A 23,319-nucleotide genomic window follows, 5' to 3' on the forward strand; every position below is an offset into this window, starting at 1 on the left:
CCTTCATATCTCCAATTTTCTTGAAGAGATCTCTGGTCCTCCCTATTCTGTTGTTTTCTTCTATTTCTTTGCACTGTTCATTTAAGAAGGCATTCTTATCTCTTCTAGCTACTCTCTGGAATTCTGCATTCAATTGGGTGTATCTTTCTCTTTCTCCTTTGCCTTTCGCTTCCCTTCTTTCCTCAGCTATTTGCAAAGCTTCCTCAGACAGCCATTTTGCTTTCTTGCATTTCTTTTTCTTTGGGATGGTTTTAGTTGCTACCTCTTGTACAATGTTGCGAACTTCCATCCATAGTTCTTCAGGCACTCTGTCTATCAGATCCAGTTCCTTAAATCTATTTGTCACCTCTACTGTATATTCATCAGGAATATGATTTAGTTCATACCTGAGTGGCCTAGTGCTTTTCCCTACTTTTTTCAATTTAAGCCTAAATTTTGCAACGAGAAGCTCATGATCTGAGCCACAGTCAGCTCCTGGTCTTGTTTTTACTGACTGTATAGAGCTTCTCCATCTTTGGCTGCAGAGTACATAGTCAATCTGATTTCTATGTTGACCGTCTGGTGATGTCCATGTGTAGAGCCGTCTCTTGGGTTGTTGGAAAAGAGTGTTTGTTATGACCATCGTATTCTCTTGACAAAATTCTATTAGCCTGTGCCCTGCTTCATTTTGTTCTCCAAGGCCAAACTTGCCTGTTATTCCGGTTATCTTTTGGCTTCCTACCTTAGCATTCCAATCCCCCATGATGATAAGGACATCATTTTTTGGTGTTAATTCTATAAGGTGCTGTAGGGCTTCATAGAACCGGTCAATTTCATCCTCTTCAGCACCAGTGGTTGGGGCATAGATTTGGACTACTGTGATATTGAATGGTTTGCCTTGGATTCGAATTGAGATCATTCTGTCATTTTGGGGATTGTATCCCAGTATTGCTTTTCCTATTCTTTTATTGACTATGAAGGCTACTCCATTTCTTCTGAGGGATTCTTGCCCACAGTAGTATACCTGATGGTCATCTGAGTTAAATTCACCCATTCCTGTCCATTTTAGTTCGCTGATTCCTAAGATGTCGATGTTCATTCTTGTCATCTCTTTTTTGACTACGTCTAGCTTGCCTTGATTCATGGATCTTACATTCCAGGTTCCTATGGAGAAAAAATCTTTACAGCATCGGACTTTCCTTTCACCACCAGATATATCCACAGCTGAGCGTCCTTTCGGCTTTGGCCCAGTCGCTTCATTCTTTCTGGCGCTACTAGTACTAGCCCTCTGCTCTTCCCCAGTAGCATATTGGACACCTTCCGACCTGAGGGGCTCATCTTCCAGCGTCATATCTTTTTTCCTTTTAGTACTGTCCATGGGGTTTTCATGGCAAAGATACTGGAGTGGTTTGCCATTTCCTTCTCCAGTGGATCACATTTTGTCAGAACTCTCTGCTATAACCTGTCCGTCTTGGGTGGCCCTGCACGGCATAGCTTATAGCTTCATTGAGTTACGCAAGCCCCTTCGCCACGACAAGGCAGTAATCCATAAAGGGGGGATTCCCCACTAGTGTCGGGCTAATGAGGCAGCGGGTGCAGCCAGAGTCTATTAAGGCTTTCACCTTCACGGCTTCGGGCATGGGGGGAATTAATATAGTCACTGTCTTGAAGATGGGTGCGATGCATCCACTTACCAGGGGTTTGCCCTCTGAGCTGTCATCTGAGGCGTCCACACGCCCTGCAGTGTAGGCTGGAGTTCTTTCCCCCTGATGAGCAGAGGTGGGGGGTTCTACAATTTCCATCATTCTCATGGCAGTTTCTTTTGGCTTAGCTGAAGACTTTCCGGATTTGCTGATTGGGGATCTGTCTGGGTTGTGCTGGGGGGCTTTGAAGCGGCATTCTACAGCTTGATTCCCTTCTCTTCCGCACTTGAAACACCCCATTTGTTTCTTGGCTGTAGCCAATGGTTTCACTGGTTCATGTGTCAGCTCAGGCGGGGGGCGGCTCCATTGTTTTCCTCGGCGGTGTCTCTTCAATATGTCGATCTCTGCTTCCTCTGCCAAGATGTACCCTTCCTCAAGTTGGTGTGGGTCCCCTTGGGGCAGGCAAGCGTCATATAGGTCATAATTTAGTCCGTCTTTGAAATGACTAAGGAGGATGTCTTCTGGCCAGTTCAGTTTGCTGGCAATGGCCTGGAATTCTTGTGTATATTCAGCCACTGGGTGTTTGCCTTGCCTCATCGTTTTTATCCTTTCGCGGGCTTTACGATCAGCCAGGGTGTCTTCAAATCGTCTTCTCAGAGAGGACATGAAACGGTTGAAGTCGTTGAGTTCTGGGGCATTGGAGTCGTGCAAGTTCACCACCCAATCTGCAGCCAGTCCGTCCAAGGCAGATTGCATGATCCGGATGCGGGCTTTGTTGCTGGGGATGTCCCGCCCGTATTCCTCCATGTAGCTGAGGACTTGGGTTAGGAAAAACCCCAAGTGTATTGGCTCCCCTTTGAATTTCACCTCCAACGGCGGACATCTTGGAATGGATCGGTGCCTCCGTTGTTGGTGATAGTGTCTTCCATCCAGATTGCCATCTGTAGTTCGGTAGGGAGTGGGGACTACTGGATCAGCAGATGTCCCTGGGGCTGCAGGTTCCACTTCCCCCTCGGTGTCTCTCCCTTTGCGGCTCCAGGAGCTGGGGTGGCCGTAGGGCTCAGGATTCTCCTCTCCTAGGCAGCTGAGTGTTCTCTTCATCAGGTCAATAGCTTTCTCTAGGATCCAGTCTGAGTATGGTGCCCAGATTTCTCCCTCTTCACTTGCGTGCAGGGATTTCTCCATCTCCTGCTTCCATTCTGGTTGCTTGGGCCCCCTTCTCAGGGTCACCTTTCTTGATTCCTTTCCCCACTCACTTTTCTTTCCAACACCCATTGACCAGTGAGGCTTGTGGTCCCGTGTCTCCACCACTTCTTCTCCTGAGGAATCTGACCTCTCGGATCCCAACATCTGGCAAGGTTCCAATTGGGTTAGCGGCTCTCTTTCCAGGGAGTTTTCCCCCTTTCTTGCTCCATTGTCTGACATGGTAATTTTTTGCAAAATCCCCCGGCAAGGATCTCCCTTCCAGGTGGATTAATTTTGCAAAGTCCTGTCTAATGTAAGGACCCACCCCACTTTGCATCTTAAGAAGACAGAACTCTTGGAATAATTCTTCCAACAGGCATCCTTTATTAAGAGAAAATCATTGCAGGCATTCTAGACAGGACTTGGGGTCCAAGCTCTCCCATTCAAGGTTTTAAGAGGTTCCCCAGTAGCCCCACCCAATCACCCCCCTCTTCCAGTGACAGTCTCAGGCATTACATTCCCACCCCCTTTTTCTTACTGCCGGCTGGATGGGGATTTCAAAGAAACTACATGAAAGGTAATAGCCCCATTCTTATGGTTAGCTCTTTTGGCAATACACACAACCAGTTCCTTTGAAGTGTACCGAAGGAAGTGAGGGCCATAAAGCCCCTTTGTTCACCCCCTTCCCTTCATCATATGGCAGAATCCATAGAAGGCAGAAATGGGTTTTTTTATAATTGATAACTAGAGATGAAATATAATTGGATTCTGACAGCTACTTATACACAAATATCTGGTCTACTAATGGCCAAACCAAACTGGCTCTAGATAAAGATAAATGGAATTCACGGGGGGCTGAACTTGGGTCTCTTGTGGCTGTGCAATGATTCCAAATGGATGACACATTTAACCCTATCCTCCAGCTCAGGTACTCATCTCTTACCCTAAATTTCCCTAATGGGGAGGGGAAATCTTTGCCTAGTTGGGTGAAAAATGAGTACAGAAATTTCTCTCATTGGCTCAGCTAAATGTGATTTTTAGGGAGGGGGCGATTTACATCTTCTCTCCTTCCCAGCAATGAAAGACCTCTGGGGTGAAAGACATCAGCAAATGGAAATCGAGGAGGCACTGAAAGAGATGACTATTGCTGGCTCCAAGAACCTGAGTATCTGGGAAGTGATGAAGCAGCGCAGCTTGCGATGGCCATTGCTTATCTCCATTCTGCTGGTCACAAGTTTGCAGCTCTGTGGCCTGGGTGCAGTTGAGTAGAATACTATTTGGAATCAGCTAAGAAAGTGACCTTTCGTTCCCTTTTTTGATGTTGCTATTTGTAGACAAGACCAATATGATTGTGCCTTCCTCTTTGCGCTTCATACAAAGAAGGAAGAGAGGAATTGTGCAATTTGGCATTCAACAAGACCGTTACTAATTTTTTTGTATTTCCATTTCTAACCAAAGACCCCCAAAACCTATTTCAGATCAATATATTTTCACACATCCTTTTCAAATTAGTTTTTGTCCCTAACTCTTATTATAGTGGTATTTAATCCTTTATCCAAACAATGACCTACAGGTGCATGGGTTGTCTAGTTCTTTATTGATGGTAATAAGATGGTATATTTTTAAAAATAAGATCAGGTCTTGACCTTCTTTAAGAATTAGTGCTATATTTGCATCTGTCCAACTTTCTTGTATCCTTCTTCAATCCAGAATTGAATTTGTCATTTTTTAAATTTGTCATTTGTAATAGTTGATCTTCAAAATATTTGTAATAGGAAGCTGGCAATCCTTCTGGCCAGGAGCTTTCCCAGACTTTTCTCATAGATTTCCTTTATTATTATTATTATAGGTCCATTCATCAGCTGCTTTAGTCATTAACTTTGGTAAATATTTATTTAAATATTTATTTTTGCCAGGGGAATTTCTTCTCTCTAAAGTTTTGTGTAATACTGATAGAGCATTATTTGCATATTTAAAGGTAAAGGGAGGTGGTCATCTCTGTTTCTTAGCTGAGGGAGTCAGCCTTGTCTGGTGACCCATTTGGGGTCATGACCAACATGACTATACACATGGAACGCTGTTACCTTCCCATCAGTGGTATCTTTTTATTCACTCACGTTTGGGTGCTTTCGAACTGCTAGGTGGGCAGGAGCTGGGGCAAGAACGCCCCCCCCCCATCATGTGGTGCTCAGATCTCAAACCCGGGCTATAAGCTTCCCAGCTAACTAGCTCAGCATCTTTAACTGCTGAGCTACTGAGCCCCTTGTTTACATATTTGCATTATCATAACCGTAACCATAGCATTATCATAACCATAACATTCCCATTTTGTAATTTTAATATCATTTTCTTCTCACTTTTTTCTCACTTTATAAGTTAGCCATTTTCCCAGCTTATTTGCTTTCTCAAAATTTTGCAAATTACATTTTTAGTTCCATTTCTTTAATTGTTAACATGGAAAGTTTGTGAAAGGTTTTTTTTAAAAATACTTTTTCTTCCTGGATGCCTCTTTGATTCCTCCTATTTTATTTTTATTCCCTTTTAAATATTTCTCTTCTCTTTGTCTTTTCAATTTACCATTTTGCTGTACAAATTGTCATCTCCTAAAGGCTTACTTGCATTTCACAATGTCCTTATTTCCATGCCTTTATTTAAATTAATCCCAAAATATTATTTTAGATTCTTTTAGTTCTTAATTTTTTTTTAGCCTCCATCTGTAAGTTCTACCCTTCCTCTTCCATATTAACCTGAAAAAGGTTTTGGTAGTATCTCCATTTTATTGGTACCTATAGTAAGCTTCTTAGAAATCAAAACTTATCTATTATTGAGAAGGTTCTGTGACTTTCAGAATAGTACACATATTCTTTGGAGTTACTATTTTTGTATCTCTATATCAAAGTTGATAAAGGCATCACGGATGCTGCTGGTTTAGGGTTACAGTTAGGGAGTAATAAACCAGACTTTGGCCACTACCCATTAGGTGCTTATAATAAGACATGGGCTGGTTGAGACCAATCCTTTTCAATGGAAATTGTCCCACAGCCTGGTCTCATCTGCTGGACAATTCCACTAAATGCCTCAAGCCAAAAGGCCCCAAAGGGGTTAGAAAACCAAGAAAGACATTTCTGGGGAGATCAGCCCCTCCCCCCCACACTTAAGTGATGGAGACAAAAATAGGTAGCTATTTAAGATGGGGGCAGAGTGAGTAGGAAGAGAGGACTTAATTTGGACTTCTTGGGGTACATATTGATTTTCTAGAACTCTGATGGGGAAGCTTTTAGGCTGTGACTGTCTAACTTCTGAGTTCAGGCATGTTCAACTTTTACATTGTAATGAACAGTTTGCCAAAAGGAAAAGGAAAACCAGCCCTGAGGAAAAGTTTTGCCATTCAGCAACATGAGACAACTGCCACCCTAAAAGGAAGACTTGATGATGATAATGACAAGCTAAAAACAAGCACAAAATGCAACAATGGAACTTGAAAGTCTGCAGCTCTTGTCCACTATATACATAAAACCTTCATCTTGAAAACCTGCAGTCCATGATTCCCCTTGCTCTGCCTTCCAGATATACTTCTATGCTTTTGAAGTTTTCCGCACTGCCAGGCTGGAAGAGCTGGTCATCCCTTATGTCACTCTGGGCATTGGTCTCTGCGAATTTGCCTCTGTGCTCCTGTGCGTAAGTACAGATGAGTTGCTCACTCATTTTGCACCATCAGTTGCAAAGAAAAAAGGCCATGCAATCAGGTGGCAGCAGCTGGATCAAGGCCCTGGTGGGTTGGCATCCTCTCCTCCAGATGGATGTCTGAGCTGAGGTGGCGCAGCAGTTAGAGTGCAGTACTGCAGGCCACTTTAGCTGACTGTGTTCAGCAGGTCAGCGGTTCAAATCTCACCGGCTCAAGGCTGACTCAGCCTTCCATCCTTCCGGGGTAGGTAAAATGAGGACCCAGATTGTTGGGGGCAATGTAAATATATATATACATTGCTTACTGGTGTACACCGCTTAGAGAGTGCTTGCACTTAAAGCGGTATATAAGTCTCATAAATAAATAAATAAATAAATAAATAAATAAATAAATGTCAATCAGAAGTCAAGGCAGAAGGTGACAACAAAGTCAGATCAGGCTCACTCACCTCCTCCTGCGCAAGTGCGCATGTGGCCTGTCAGGGTCCTTTGGGGTGAGCTTCTGTTTGGAGTGACCATCTCTTTTGCCCTCAGAGCTCCATCATTGACCGCCTAGGCCGGAGAGTTCTGCTGTGCGGCGGGTTTGGGATGATGGCCCTCACATTGGCTCTCCTCGTCCTCACTCTGTCTCTCCAGGTAAGCAAGTCCCACCTGGCTACTTCCTGGCTCTGTGGATCAATACCTTTTGGGCAATTCTTTCATTTTAATTCACATTTCTCTAACCACAGTATTAGAAGGCTTCTGTTTATTGTCCCACTTGCCACAAAATGACACAAAGGTTTTTACTCAACAGATACTAGTTTTTTTCATTTTAATGTTTATTTTTATCTAAATTTTAATTATACTAACACTGTTTTATATGTGTGTGTGTGTTTGTGTGTCTGTTTGTATAGTCTTTTTTTAGTCTTGTCATCTGCTGATTATCAAAATAAATAGATGGAAATGCATTAACAATTTAAAAAACTTGTAAGGACCTGCCTCCTTTCTCTTACCAAGAAAGCAGAACTCTTGAAACAGGAACATTTAATGGAAGGTACAGACAGCAGGAGAGCTAGGCAGGATCTGAGGTTTTTCCATCTGAATCAATAGGTTAAAGGAACAATCGAAACTCCACCCCAACTTCCATCTGGTCGGTTCAAACAGGCAATCAAACTCACTGTGGGAAAGAACCGATAAAGCGCCTTTTCTCAAGGTTGTTAGGTCTCCACAGCTTCTTCCCTCTGCCCGTGTTAGCACAGCAGGGGCCCCGCAACTCCCCCTACCCCAGGAGAATGGGAGAACTGAGGATGTTATGATATGAAAATATAGGGTTCTGACAAGATGAGCTAAAAAAAAGTTTGTGCTAGAAATTAAGGTTTCACTAAAATTCAAACTCAAATTCAGAATAGGGCAGAAGAGAGAATCAGAATCAGAATAGAGCTGGAAGGCACCTTGGAGGTTTTCTAGTCTAACCCTCTACTCAAGGAGGAGACACTGTACCACTTAAGACAAGTAGCTGTCTAGTCTCTTCTTAAAAACCTCCAGTGATAGAGCACCCACAATGTCTGAAGGCAAGCTGTTCCACTGATTAATCTTCTCACTGTTAGGAAGTTTCTCCTTAATTCCAGGTTGCTTCTCTCCTTGATTAGTTTTCATCCACTGTTTCTTGTCTTGCCTTCTGATGCTTTGGAAAATAAGTTGACCCCCTCCTCTTTGTGGCAGCTCCTCAAATACTGGAACTGGAAGGATTCACTTCAATCCCACATCTTAAGAAAGCAGAACTCTTGGAGACAGTTTCTTCCAACAGGAACTTTAATTAAAAGTAGTTGATAGCAGGCATAATAGACAGGATCTGAGGGTTTCCTTTGCAAAGCGATACTTTAAAGTGTCCCCAAGCAAACCCCACCTCACAGTTCATCTGGACGGTTCAAACCAGCCAATCCCCAGGTGTTAAGTCCATTGTGGGAAAGGGGAGATAACATTGATCGAGCTCCGGTTGTAGTGCGATGTTCAAGCAGCTCTTCACACCTCCTTTTAAGAATGGAGAAATAAGCCAGGCTCTGGAGGTTCTATTTCTTTCTTCCCCCCCCCTTTCCTAGCTGACAGGTTAGGAAGAAGAAAGTTCAGAGAGAGATACAGTGCAGGAAGCAAATTGTTACATTGTAGCGAATAGAGAAAGGGAAAGCAATAACCCCACAGGCACATTCTCTCTCCCCCTTGGGAGTATGGCAGAACCCAGGGGAAGGTGAGATTTGTTTTTAGGTCAGAGGGGATATGTAGAAATGAAATAGGAATGGATTCTGGCAGGAACATCGCTACTATGTCACCCCTAGTCCTTCTCTTCTCCAGAATATCCATGTTCATATCCTTCAACCATTCTTCATATGTTTTAGTCTCCAGGCCTTTGATCATCTTAGTTGCACTTCCCTGCATTTTTTCCAAAGTCTCAACTTCTTTTTTGTATGTGGTGACCAAAACTAGATGCAATATTCCAGATGTGATCTTACTAAAGTTTTATAAAGCGCTATTAATACTTCATGTGATTTTGATTATAAGCCTCTGTTTATACAACCAAAGATTGTATTCGCTTTTTTGGTTGCTGCCACACACTGCTGGTTCATAATTAAGTGATTGTCTACTAGGACTCCAAGGTCCCTCTCACAGTTACTGTTTTTGAGCCAGGTTTCACCTAATTTGTACTTGGATGGAAACTGATCAAAGACAAAAGCAACCTGGATTTAAGGAGAAAGTTCCTAACAGTGAGGACAATTAACCAGTGGAGCAGCTTGTGCTCCATCACAGGAGATTTTTAAGAAGAGACTGGACAGTCACTTGTCTGAGATGGTATAAGTTCTCCTGCTTGAGCAGGGGATTGGACTAGAAGATCTCCAAGGTTCCTTCCAGTTTTATTCTGTTCTATTCTATTCTAAAAAATGAAATAAGTTTGGCTTGGCATGATATGTTTTTAACAGACCTGTGCTGGCTTCTAGTTATAATTTTATTTGTTTCTAGATATTTGCAGATCTGAGTTTATCTTTTCCAGTATTTTTCCAGGTATTGATGTTAGGCTGATTGTTCTGTAGTTTCCTGGGTTTGTTTTTATTTCCCTTTTTTGAAGATGGGAAGCACAACAGCTCCTTTCCAATCCTCAGATAGTTCCCCAGTTTTCCAAGATTTTTGAAAGATTTGGCACAATGTTTCTGAAATAACATCTGCCAGCTCCTTCAGAAAACTAAGAGGTAATCTATCAGATCTTGGTGATTTATATTCATCAAGTCAGACAAGTGTTCTCTTACCATTTTCTTGTTTATTTTTATTTCTAAACTGTCTTTTACAGTCATGTTTTTGGTAGGCTGGACTATAGTTGCTTTTTGCATAAAGACTGATGCAAAAAATGAGTTAAACTGCTCTGCTTTTTCTCTACTGCCTGTTACTTCCTTGCCATCTTCTCTCTTTAATGGGCTGACTGTTTCCTTGACTTTTCTCTTATTATAAATATGTTGAAAGAAACTTTTTAAAATTTTGTTTGCCTTTGCTTGCAAGTCTTTGTTCATTCTGAGCCTTTGTTTTCTTGACGTCATCTTTCCAGATTCGGGCTATCTGCTGATATTACTTATCTTTCCATTTTTTGTACTATCCTTTTTATCTTTCAATTTATCAGAGTCTTTGAAACAGAGTTTCAGTTTCTCGGATTCTAATATATTTTCAGGCTATCCCTGGAATTTGTAAGAGGAGAGTTATTTTTCCCCTATGGGAATGAACATGTTTTTGACATGTATGAAGCCCCCTCCCCAGGGTTTTCCATTGTGATGGCCCTCTGTGGCCAAAGATTCAGATGCCTCCAAAGGCCTTCAGGTGGCTGATTCCTGTTCAACACAGTCCTACTTTCATGGGCAGGGATGTCGGCTTTTGTAGCTAGGATTTTGGTGGCTGTAAGGACCCACCCCATTTTGCTTCTTAAGAAGACAGAACTCTTGGAATATTTCTTCTAACAGGCATCTTTATTAAGAAAAAATGGTTGCAGGCATTCTAGACAGGACCTGGGACCCAAGCCCTCCCATTCAAGGTTTCAAGGGGTCCCCAGCAGCCCCACCCCACCCCACCATCCTTCCAGCAACAATCCCAGGCGTTACATTTCCACCTCCTTTTTCCTCACGGCCGGCAGAAGGGAGACTTCAGAGAAGAGTAGATGAAAGCTGATGGGCCCTATTGTTATGATTAGTCCTTTTGGTGATATCCACATTCATTCCCTTTGAAGTTGTAACAAAGGAAGTGAGAGCCATAAAACCCCTTTGCTCATCCCCCTTCCCTTTCGTAGTATGACAGAATCCAGAGAAGGCAGAAATGGGGTTTTCCATAGTCGATAACTAGAGATGAAATATAATTGGATTCTGACAGTGGCATAAACTCCAAGTCTGAAGTCTGGGGGCTACCTTAATCTGCAATTTCCCTGTATTTTGGTATATAATTAATGAATTAATAGGTATCCATATCTGATGTGTATCTTCATTGCTAAACAAGAAGTGAAGGCAAGGAACTGGTTTGGGATGGGAAGCATATTTTTCAAATCTGATTGGAAATGATGGGGTTATGTTGAGGAGTGGAATTGAAGCAAAGGCTGTGAAGTGTCCAAGGAAGAATAGATGAAAAAGAAGCCATCAATTTGGTGAAATGCTGAGAAAAATGATAAGTCTACAGATCAAGATTGGAGAAAAGATAAATTATGATTATGGGTCACTTATGGCATAGCTTATGCAACTGGCATGGATGAAATCTGCAGTTCCTTTTCTCTGACAGTTCCTTTTCTCTGGAAGAAAGAGAAAACAGACAAATGAGTGCAGAAACAGCAAGGAGTCACTCTGTTATGTGTCCTCAGAAAGACCTTCATCAGATTTCTGACTAGAAGAATATAAGAAGGGATCAGAAACAAATTTGGGGGATGGAGGGCAGCTTAAAACTGGGGAGTGGGCTATGCAGACCTGAAAAATGTGTGAATAGGACAAAGAAAACTTACAAAAACTTATGTCTGTCAATCAAATTTGCTAGTCTGAAAATGTAATTTTTTAGCTTCATAAAGTAACCTAGCTCTCCTTGTACAGAGAGACAGAAAGAGTAGAGTAGTATATGATAAAGTGACTTAGGTTTATATTATGGTACATTTTCCAGAAATATGGAATTGCTTGATGAGTGAGATAAAAGCGTGTTCTCTTCATGTTATTAAAAGGGGGTGAGAACTGGGTATATTAGGAGAAATTTTTAAAAAAGTTCAAAGCAGTCATAATGGAAATACTAGAAGAGATACAGCCAAGCATGAATGAGTGTAGAAGGAATCAGGTGGAATACAACAGAATGTGTGTTAAGATAAATGAGGAATTGGATTGCAACACAAATATATGAGGGCAATTTGGAAATAAACCTCCGTTTGGTTATCAATGACACACACAGATACAGAACTTTTATTATACACATTAAAAAAACTACAACATGACTTTTTGACATAATCGCCATTCAAACTGAGGCACTTGTCATAATGTCTTACAAGGTTTGAAATTCCTTAGTCATAGTCACTCAGTGCCAAATCTGGGTATGGGGGAGGTGATCAAAGACAAAACAGAACTGCTTCAAAAGTTCTTGGGAATGTCTAGTGGTGTGGGAGTGAGCATTATCATGAATCAACACCACACAGGAAGTAGTGCCATAGAAAATCCCGCCAAATGTGAAGATGCCAAAGGAGTACGGTTAGTGAAGTTCATGGAGCATGGTTTGACTATCAGTTCGGATATCTACTGTGCATTACGAAAACTCAGACAAGCCATCCAAAACAAGCGTCAGGGCCTGATGACTTCCGGTGTGGTGTTGGTTCACGATAGGAATTTCAAACCTTGTAAGACATTACGACAAGTTTGAATGGCGATTATGTCAAAAAGTAATGTAATGTTGTAGTTTTCTAATGTATATAATAAAAGTCTGTCATTGATAACCAAATGGAGATTTATTTCCGAATTGCCCTTGTATGGAGAAGTGAAGAGAAGCCTGAAAAAATGATTGTTAGGATGGAGTTGATGAGATTCTGAAAAAGAAAGAGGAGATAAAGTTGAGCTTATCAATGAACGAGGTGGTGCCTGTACAGGGTGAAAGAAAGGCGAGAAAGGCCCAGAAACATATACTGCAGCATAAAAACTTTGGGACAACTATGAGCTGGACAACTGAGAATCTCCATAAGCATGTAGGACAAAACAATTTCCATTATGATACCTTCTTTTTGCTGTGCAATTTCTCTGGCTTCATATTTGCAATTTCTTTTCTTTGAATCACAGAGTTGATTGTCCTGAAAGGAATGAGATGATGGGGAGGGATGGAGGTCTGCTAATTCACAGCGACATTGACTGCTAATACTCCATAGGAGTTGTTAAGATTTTCTATTGCTAGAACCGCTATCATAGCAGCAGCTAAATCCATTGTAAGCTGAATAATTTGGGTTTCCTATTTCAAGAGTCCCCTCCACACACAGACTGCAAAAGTACAGGAGGGGACAATGTCTGGTCTAATTTTGGTTTGCTGACAGTGGGCCCTCACTTTAATCCCACCTGCTCTTGTTCCTCCCTTTTAGGATCAGTCTCCTTGGATTTCATACAGCAGCATCGTCCTCATCTTCCTCTTCATAACTTTCTATGGAAGTGGTCCATGTGAGTATAGTGAAATCAAATATGGAGAAGCCATGAATAATAGGTTTGGAAGGGACTTTAGAAGTCTTCTAGTCCAACCCCCTGCCCATGGCTGGAGACTCTATATAATTCTGGACAAATGTCTCTTCATTCTCTTCTTGAAAACCTCTAGTGATAAACTAGAGCACCCACAGCTTTTTCCACCTATTATATCTTGTCCTGCCCTGGGTGCTTTGGAGAATAGGTTGACTCCCTCTTCTCAGTAGCCCCTCAAGTACTGGAAAACTGCTCTCATTATCAGCCCTAGGTTTTCCTTTTGTTAGAGTAGACATACCTAGTTTTCTCAGTTGTTCATCATGTGGTTTGATGCAGTATTCAAAATGTGGTCTCACTAGTGCAGTATAAAATGGTACTATCACTTCACGTGATCTTGAAACTATCCCTCTGTTGATGTAACCTACATCATGTTCAAATCTCTCAAGGTCCTTCTGGATCTTTAGCCTGTCTTCCAAAGTGTTAGTAATTTCCCCCAGCTTGGTGTCATCTGCATATTCAATGAGTTCTCCTTCTAATCTCTCAACTAGAGCATTTATGAAGATATTGAAGAGTAGTGGGCCTAAGACAAAACCTTGGGGTATTCCACTGCATGGTTCCCTCCATGTAGATGCAATTCCATTGAGGACGACTTGCTGAGTACATTTGGTCATCCAGTTTAGAAGCTATATGGTGGTAGTACTGTCTACCCCAAATATAATCTGTGGTGTACTTTGTCAAATGCTTACTGAAGTCCAAACATATTAGGTCCATAACGTTTCCCTTATCTACTAATTTTGTCAATCAGTTTGTCAAAGAATGCAATAAGATTTGTTTGGCATGATCTGTTTTTAACAACCATGTTCTAGCAATAACTTGTTATAGTAATAACTTGTTTGTTTTTAGGTGGTTGCAGATCCATTGCTTGATTATCTTTTCCAGGATCTTCCTAGGTCTTGATGTCTGACTGACTGGTCTGTGGTTTCAAGGACTGACTTTGTTGCCTTTTTTGAATGTTGGAACCACATCTGCTCTTTCCAGTCCTCTGACAGTCCTCTTATGCTCTAGGTCTAGGATCTTTGAAAGATTTCATTCAGTGGTTCTAAGATCACATCTGCCAGCTCCTTCTTCCGAGTTGGATGACATCTGGGATGTCATCCAACTGGTCCTGGTGATATGAACTCATCTAGGGAGGACAGGTGTTGCTTTATCTTCTTGCCTATTTTGACTTGCCTTCCTATTCTGTCTTTTACAGTATTGTTTTTGATAGGTTGGACTATTTTTTCCCCTTTTGTGTAAAAAGAGATGCAAAGAATGAATTAAGCAGTTCTGCTTTCTTCCTTCTGCTCATCACCTCCTTGCCATCTTCTACTAGGTGACCAATCATTTCCTTGACTTTTTTGTTTCTTACTTTATTTTGCAAATGACAAATGGCTGCTACTCAGTCCCTGAATAAAGGGAAGGCTTCCACCTTCTTTGGCAGGGGTTCTCCTGCCTCACCTCAAAGAGCTTTTTTCCTGACATTCAACCAGAACCTACTTTCCTATAAGTCAGTGATGGCGAACCTTTTAGAGACCGAGTGCCCAAACTGCAACCCAAAACCCACTTATGCATCGTTGAGTGCCGGGTGGGTGTGGCCCATTGGCTGGGTGTGGCCAATTAGTGGGCATGGCTGCGGTGGTAATGGCAGACTGTGTGGGACTAAAAAGTTCAATCAATCAATTCCAACTTTGCAAGATCTTTTTTCCCACGAGAAGTTGAAATTGACTAATTGAACTTTTTTTTTTTGCACATGGCGGTGGAGGCCTAAAGCAAAAAGGTTTTATAAAACCCAGCTGAAGGCCTAGGACTGGGGCGATGGTGCACGTGCCCACAGAGGGCTCTGAATGCCACCTCTGGCACCCTTGCCATAGGTTCGCCACCACTGCTATAAGTTATACTTTTGTTCTGAGATCTTTTGTGTGACATCCTTTCCAATATTTGAAGGGCCTGGTCAGACCTCCCTTCAATCTTGTCCATTTAAACAAAATGGAACTGTTCATGCCCGTGATTTCATGTCTTGAATTTGCCTCATCTTCAATATCCAAGGTTCTTTTTCTTTGAACAATTGCCAAGTGACATATTTCTCATCTGATACCTGTGCATTCCTGTTTCCTAAACAGCAACAACTTTGCTTCTTGTTCTGATAAATATGATTGGAGTTTTTTCCAGTCCTTTTCTGCAACAGGTGATTCTGCTTGCAGAATACTGATGTAGATGACAACTGCACTTATACAGCCCAAAGGGGGTCCAGCTGCAACTAATTTCTTCCTGGAATTCATGTTTTCTGCCACATAGGCTTTTTCCTGGCTTCTGCCCATCACCAATCTTGGAAAAGCAGTTTTGCTCTCATCCATCCCAAGGAGTGCATTTTGTGCAACAAATTATTGTTATTATCTCATATAGTGACGCAGGGGTGATGGGGGTGATGTGTCTTTCCCTGATTTTCGGGACAGGGGAGAAGCCCAGTGGAATACTATGTGCTTGAACATGTCCACACAGGGGTATGGGGATCAGAATCCTGACTATGAACATAAAATATGAACTATGAACATATTTTAAATTAAGTGAATGACATACAGAGATTAGGAGCAGTCTCCGCAGGCTGTTTTGTGCACTAAAGGAAGGGGCACAAGGGACCCAAAGCTGCTCAGTAGCTTGGAGGGAGAGTCTTGACTTTCTAGGGCTGTCTCTTCTTTCAGCTGGTGCCATCTTCTCTGTTATGGTGGAGATTTTCCGTCCTGATGCAAGACCATCCGCCCTGGCCCTGGCCGGCATGTTCAGCTGGGCAGGCGTCTTTATCATTGGCATAAGTTTTCCCTTTGTGGTGGTAAGTTGGACTGAAAGTCATGAGTCCACAGGGGAGAAGAAATAAATTAAAATAATAACATGAATCAGGAATCTTGGTGATTGATTTTAGAGCTGATTTCCAATTAACCATTTCAAAACATTCTTATTGTTCTTAATTTCAAAGAAATGTGTTCGTTTTAAAGAATATCACTTGGGTTTGCTTCTGCTGTCCTTCAAGTGTCTTAAAATGGGAAGCTCAATATAGCATTTTTTATTGTTTCTTTCAATCATTTCCAAAGAAAGTTCCCTACCCATAACTCTTCTTTGCCCCAATGAAGACTTTGGTCTTCCTTTCCTTCTTTCCTATTTTAATTTTTGAGCTCCAAGGCATTTTAGAGAGCATCATTCAAAAGGACCTGACTGACCAGCATTTTAGTAGTCAAAAGCCCTCAGCCTGACCTTCTTCGCGGAGTGTGGCTCTAGAGATAAAGTGAATAACCATCTCAAAAGAAACTACTAGAGAAAGGGCATGAAAGAAATATTTTAAAACCAATCGATAATTAATAAGCAGAACATAAGATTTTGAGACTCAAAGGATATAAAAAGGCAGAATAAAAATCTAATTATCATCATCCCCACCATCCCCACCATCATCATCAGCTGGCACCCATGGGAAGATTTGCCCCAGGGAGGCTGCACCCCACTTAAACAACTTTAAGTGGCTCTTCTACTACCACTCTGTGGGGAGAGGCAAGTGATGGTGCTCAAAGAATTGGCACTAAAAAATCTGCTTCTGCTTCCTGTTTCCGCCAGCAGCGTCATCGGCTGGGAGACTCGGGATGCTGAGCTCTTCAGCTGAGTTTCTTCTTGTGGCCCCCTAAATGGGTCAGAAGCCGCCCTGGAGAAGTGGCACTGAACGAAGGTACTTCCAGGGACCTAGGAGAGATGGCGGTCTCTCTGATCAGTCCAGGAGAAGCCTCCCAGAAACCAACAGAAGAAAGGCTATCTAACTCCTTGTCTAGCCCTAGCTGTAAGCAAATGGAAGTCAAGAAGCTCTACCTAAACTGATTGTAAACAGTGTGTTTGAAGCTGGGTAAGAACTAATTTTCTCTATCCTACTTATTTTCCTGAAAAAAAAAGAACTCCCAAGAAGCAAAAATACCTCCGAGAGTGAAAAAAGGGGAGGGATTCTTCCCCCCCCCTTTGACTATTGGAAGCAGCAAATTTAACTCTTTAAGGAGAAAAAGAAAACTGAAAAATGATCCAACACTGATGAGGAGCTAAAAAACTTTTATTTGTGGCTTTTAAAATCTTAAAATACAGCTGTTCAGAGAAAGTGATATTTACAGAAACAATGGATGTTTTACAAGAGGAAATATATGATATGCTGCAATCCATCCAAAGAACAATGATCTTAAACTATAAAGAAATACAAAACAACTTTGAAAGTATGTCAACTTATCTCCAATTTCAGCTCACTTCAAAAAAATCCTCAGGAGAACACAGCAGTGGTGATGGAATATAAATCAGAGGGGAAAGGCTTAAAAATGGACTTTTACAAAATTAAGTATGACTTAATCAAGTGGAAGGAAAGACAATTTATACTTCAACATCACAAAACAAATTGGAAGACAAGAGAAGGGATTCTAATGGAAAAAAGAATGCAAGTGCACAGGACAGAGATATTGATTTACTTTCTACATCTACAGGAACACCTATGATCTAATGTGAAAACCTTTGGATCCAGCAAAGTATATTGATCAAGAAAGATTCGGGGCTGTTGTTTGGTTGTTTGGACGCAACGTATTATCATATTTGGTGGTCATGTAAAAGTATAAAAGCTTTTGGGATAAAGATATGGTGGAATATTCAAAAAAATTTTAAGAGAAAGATAAAATTTACTCCACAATTGTTTTTGTTAGGTATTATTGTTGATTGTAATGATAAAGAAATTATTTTAATGTTAAATCTAATTACAGCGGCAAGGTTGTTGATAGGACAATATTGGAAGCAGGAATTTTTGCCTACCTCGGAGGAATGGTTTTTTAAAGTTTCTTATTTATCTGAAATGGCAAAAATCTCTGCTTATTTGAAAGATCAATCGCAAGAGAAATACCTTTTGGTGTGGAAAAGATGGATAAATTTTATACAGTATAAGTATGATATTAAAAGGTATTATTTAGCTTTTGAATAATTTATGTTTAAAGTTTAAAGTTTAAGACAATAAGTATTTTTTTATTATATACATATATTGGACCTTTTTATTATATATATATATATTGGATTTTTTTAATGTAATTTTTGTTTTAGGTTTACTTAAGTTTAAATGTTTTGTATTTTTAGTTCTTGTTAACCCTGTATTCAGCTCTGGGAAGAGGGGGGGAGGGTTTTTGGGAGGGCTGGGAGGTAGTGTGTGTAAAACTTTTAATAAAAAAAAAAGAAAGAAAGATTCGGGGCAAAGAAAAGAGATTAAGAAAAAAGATAATGGGACATATCAGAGAGAATATTTTAAAAAGAAACATGTGTTTGAATATGGTTAAAAAAATTGAAAAAATTTGAAACACACCATTCTAAGAGGGATGAAATGTTTTAGATACTTAAATGTGATTGAATTCAAGAAAAGTACATATATATATATATAAGTGAATTAGAGTTAAGGGACTAGATGACTAGATTTATTTGAATAGAATGTCTAAAGATTAACTATATTCTTAACTATGATTAATAAGATATTCGAGAAAATAAATACAATTAATCTAGGAGGGATATATATTCTATATTAAGTTTGAGCCACTGAGCACTTTGTCCACTCCTTCTTGGAAACAATGTGATGGATAAAAAGGACTTTCCTATTGTCCAACTCCACCCATGGTCCATCAGATTCACTCAGTGACTTGGATTTCCTTAGATTTTCAGTTCTCCAATTAGTCCCAAACAATTATGGAGGGAGATTGTGGTTCTGGGAAGGGAGCCTTTCTGGGAAAACCAGAAAGTGACTTGATTACATTCAGAAAGAGTGAATTGAGGTTAGACAGTGAATCTGTCACCTTTACCCATGGGAAATTCTTACCCTTCCCAGAGTCTGGCAAGACCTCAGTTGCACCCCAATCTCCTCTAAACCTCAGCCCAGAAATTCATCCTTCCCTCTGATTTTCTGTCCTTAGGAGGCCCTTGGTCACTACTGCTTTCTCGTTTTCTTTGGTGTGCTCATCGGAATGGGACTTTTCACCTACCTCTTCATTCCAGAGACAAAGGGGAAGTCCATCCTAGACATCACAGAAGACCTCAACAGGATCCCTCTAGGGAAGAGGCGCACATTTCCTGCTCTGGAAAGCAGCTCTCCCCTCAGGAGCCATGGCCTTTGCACCAAGTTATGACCACAGCCCTGCAAGCCCTGCAAAGACAGACTTTGGTGCCCAAACCAAATGTAGGGCTAATACAAAGAAAACCACCAGGGTGAGGGAGGAGAGGGGTGGGGAAGATGCTCCTGATGGGATCAAAGCAGCCAGAGGAGAAGGCCTTGCACGCTTCCCTCCTTCCATCGGAGCTGGAAAGCTCCAGGCATGACAGGTACAACTCTGGGTCATATGAAGCTTCCGGGGTCTAGCACAAAAGCCTTAACTTAAAAAAAAAAACCACGTAACATCACAATGTATGTATCCTAAAATTAAATATATTTAAGATATTATTACCATGTGATTTTGGGGTATTTATGAGTGGATGGGATCGCTTTGACTTAATAGATGAATTCTGACCAAGCCTTGACATGATAGAGGCATTTAATTCACCTTGCAGAGATGTTGATTCTGTCCTTATAGCTTACAACAACCTGGGTGCAGGACTAAGAAAAGAAAATTAGATATTTAATTTATATTAAAGAAATTTCTGAAAGAATAAAAACAATACAAATTATGAAAGAAAAAAGTAAGGGAAGTAAATAAAAATAATATGTAAATGAAAAAATGCAAATAAAAAATAGAGAATAGAAAGAAAAGTTATAGAGAAGTGGCTTCTGATCTTAACAGCACATAACAAGGACATTTATATTTTACCTTCTCTCTCTCTAAGGTTGCCTGACAAATGCCTTCTTTCCATAATTTGCCCTTTTAAATGATTAAATATATAAATCACAAGCTCATTTTTTTCATGTTTCAACAAAGAGTCCATAAGAGGTTTCCAGTCACTAATAGTTGTAATTATTGTCCTTTCTCTAATCTAAGTCATCTCTGCTAATCCTGTCATCTTCACCAGCCATTCCTCCACTGTGGGCATTTCAGAGTCTTTCGACAAAAACAAAAAACCCCTCCCCTGATAATAGGCCCTCCCTGATTTTATTCATTCCCTGAGAAGATGATGGATTTGCTTAAGGGGTGGGTTATGGGAAGAGGAGATAATCTTTCACAATTCCAGGAAATTACTGGAAGTAATTTCTTTATATATTTCTGTTCTTTTTTTTAGCTCATTCTTTCCTTTTTTCTTTCTTTGTACTTTTTATTCTCTCTTTTTACTTTCTTTTCTTTCTTTGAGTTCAGTTTGTATTAGTTTTTATTATAGTCACTAAAATCATCAGCAATAATTACATATTTAAAAAAAAGAAAGGAAAAATTAGCCAAGAGCAATCTGGACTTAGGCTTGGCCCATCTACTATTGATAACTGTTTCATTTTATGTCACCTAGAAAAACATGCAGCTAAGGGGGGCAAATTGTTTACCCCACCTGCAGAGCGCAGAGCACCATTTGACTCAATGAACAGGGACCTTCTTGGGAAGCAACTGATGGCGGTAAGGCAGAGAACCCAAATGGCTCTCCTTGATGAAGGCTCAAGCTCAGGCTGATGGCTGTGCACAGGGGGCAGAGAGTTCTCTAACAGGGAGAATTCACACCAATAAAGGGGCCAGACAAGGATGGATATTTGGTCCCATTTGTTCAATCTGTACATTAATAATATCCCAAATGTCCTGCATTCAACCCATATGCTTATGCCTAAAGTTAAAAAATAAATATCTCAACAAGCAAGGCAGACAGTCTGTCACAGTGTCAAGAATGATTTGCTTTTCACCTGGTTTCTTCTCCACTCTCAACTTGACAGCAATTGGGAGAGATGTGGTTTAATTGCATGAGGTGGGAACGGAATGCCAAGAATCCATATGCAGGTCATGAAACCCTGCTCCTCCCTTCAAGGCCACGCTGCACAGGTGTTTGAATGGCCTAGGCCAGGGTTTTTCAACCGGTGATATGCGTACCAACAGTGGTACTTTGCCACCTGGCAGGTGGTATGCGACCATCCTAGGTAAGTGGTAGAAGGGCAGAGAGGAGTGAGCTGAAGCGGCAGCAGCCCTGCACAAGCCCAAGGGAGAGACAGCTGGAGCTGCAGGGATGTCGGGGCTCTGCAGAGGCGCCAGGATTAGTACCGGGCTCCAGCTGATCGGTGCTTCTGGGAGCTGGAGGTGCCTGGAAGAGAAAAGAAGTGGGGGGAGAGGATAGGATATAAAAGGAGGTGGCTTGCGAAGAGGTGGCGAGCATCCATCATCACTGCTGAACGTCTCTGCTGAACACTGAGAAAGGAAAAAGATAGAAGAAGTGCTTCCCTTTCCCCCGGGTTGCCAGCGCTCTCACACACTCGCTGCCTTCTCCGTGCAACCCCAGGGGCGGGGAAGAGATGGCAGAGGAGCCTCGCTGGTTCCAGGGCTTCCTGTGGATCTAAGGCTGAGCACGTTCTGGCTTTGATGGCCCCCACCGGTAGATCAGTGCCATGCCCACTCACAGACCTAGCCTCGAACCACCTGGCTTCCCTTTCATCGGGACCACCCCTGCCTGCATGGGATGGCTATTGCCAGCGGCAGCATGGCTACTGGCAGCCCTGGCAATCTCTCCCCCTCCTGACATCCCTTCCTGAGCGTGGAAGAAGGAAAGAGAAGGGAGGGAGGGAGGGAGAGAGGGAGGGAGGGAGGGAGGAAGGAAGGAAGAGGCAATTTGGCTGGAAATGCCCCAGTTCAAAGCAGAAAGCAATTTTGTTTTCTGTTTTGTCACAGACAATAATTTGTTGGCAATCCAAGTTAACATCGGTATTCTTAGGAAAGTATCCCTTCCTTGTGTATTGCTAACAGCCACTTCAAGTGGGGAAAATAGGACAAAGCAGAGTGGGGAAAATATTTTCCTTTGCTATATTTCCAGTCTGAATTACAAGATGTATTAATAGACCCTAAGATTATCTGGGACACTACACATCCTCTTCACGACCTGTTTTTCTTGTTACCTTCTGGGAGGAGGCTTTGTGGTATCCGAAGCAGAACATCCAGATTCAGCCATAGTTTCATCCTATACAGCATTAACCTTGTGAATCTCAAGCTTCCTCCTTCCGTTATATATTCAAGATGGACAGTGTTTAATATTTATTTGTTATATATATATAAGGGTGTGGGTCTATACATATGTTGCATACAGTATGTTTAGGTTTGTGTCATGTATGTGCTTCACTTTGAGATCGGGCAACTAAATTTCATTTTTGATGTGTGCTGTTGTGGCCACAGTAAAAAAAATGACAATAAAGGTTATATTATCTTATCTTAAAAGCAACTAAACTACCTCTGTTCCTAAATGCTAAAGCTGTTGCACATAAAAAGCGGAGGAGCTCTGATCAACTATCACAGCCACAATTTTGACAGTTTTGCTGTACTGTTGTCTGTGAACACCCCCACTAAATGCAAGCACAGGATAAACTGAGCCTAGTTTTTCTCAATCTTTTAAGTCAGGGCTTTCCAATCTTTTCACAGATTGTACCACTTTTAGGACATGACAATACTTGAGTACCACCAGTGCTTAGCAAGGTGCCAAAAACTTGATGACTAAAAAAGGGGGGATTTTGGGTTTTATTGATTAGATTCATTTGTTGTTATAGACATGGCTAGTTTATAATATTATGGGAAAGTAAAATGTTGAGGTTCAGTGTTAATGCTTCCTTCTACTGCAAGAGAGGAAATCTGTTCTTTTTCCCTTCTTCCCCTCACTTTTCCCCCCTTCTTCCTCCCCACTGTGTCTCACTATTTGATTTTGTATTTTGTGTTTTATTCTATAATCTAATAAAATATTACAAACGGGAGAAAAAAAGGAAAAAAGTACCAGTGTTAATTTCTTCGGTGGCTGTTCCTTTGCCAAATCACTTTCCCTTTGCACTGACAAATGTATGATGAATTTATCCATGTTTATTAATATGTACCACTGCCAGCTAGTTCAGGGATCTTCAAACTTGGCGCTTTTAAGACTTGTGGACTTCTAGAATTCCTCAGCTATCATGGCTGGTTGAAGAATTCTGGGAGTTGAAA

At 41.2% G+C, this 23,319-nt stretch overlaps 1 protein-coding gene across 5 annotated transcripts in view; it reads left to right on the forward strand.

Moving 5' to 3' along the window:
* The window catches only part of LOC120314631 (solute carrier family 2, facilitated glucose transporter member 11-like), a 68,672-nt gene extending 47,659 nt beyond the window's left edge, over window positions 1–21,013 (forward strand). For 3 of the 5 annotated variants that reach the window (XM_039357915.1, XM_039357917.1, XM_039357916.1), the window contains 6 exons: window positions 3,883–4,067; window positions 6,375–6,485; window positions 7,026–7,127; window positions 13,081–13,156; window positions 15,910–16,037; window positions 19,162–21,013. In XM_039357915.1, coding sequence (XP_039213849.1) covers window positions 3,883–4,067; window positions 6,375–6,485; window positions 7,026–7,127; window positions 13,081–13,156; window positions 15,910–16,037; window positions 19,162–19,374 — 815 coding nt within the window. In that variant the 3' untranslated portion in view covers window positions 19,375–21,013. The remainder of the gene's footprint in view (window positions 1–3,882; window positions 4,068–6,374; window positions 6,486–7,025; window positions 7,128–13,080; window positions 13,157–15,909; window positions 16,038–19,161) is intronic. The other 2 variants (XM_039357919.1, XM_039357918.1) reach the window with 2 other exon arrangements.
* The last annotated feature ends 2,306 nt before the right edge of the window (window positions 21,014–23,319 follow it).

This window comes from Crotalus tigris, unplaced genomic scaffold, assembly GCF_016545835.1.
Source record: "Crotalus tigris isolate CLP2741 ecotype Arizona unplaced genomic scaffold, ASM1654583v1 scf7180000018965.556698, whole genome shotgun sequence".
Lineage (NCBI taxonomy): Eukaryota > Metazoa > Chordata > Lepidosauria > Squamata > Viperidae > Crotalus > Crotalus tigris.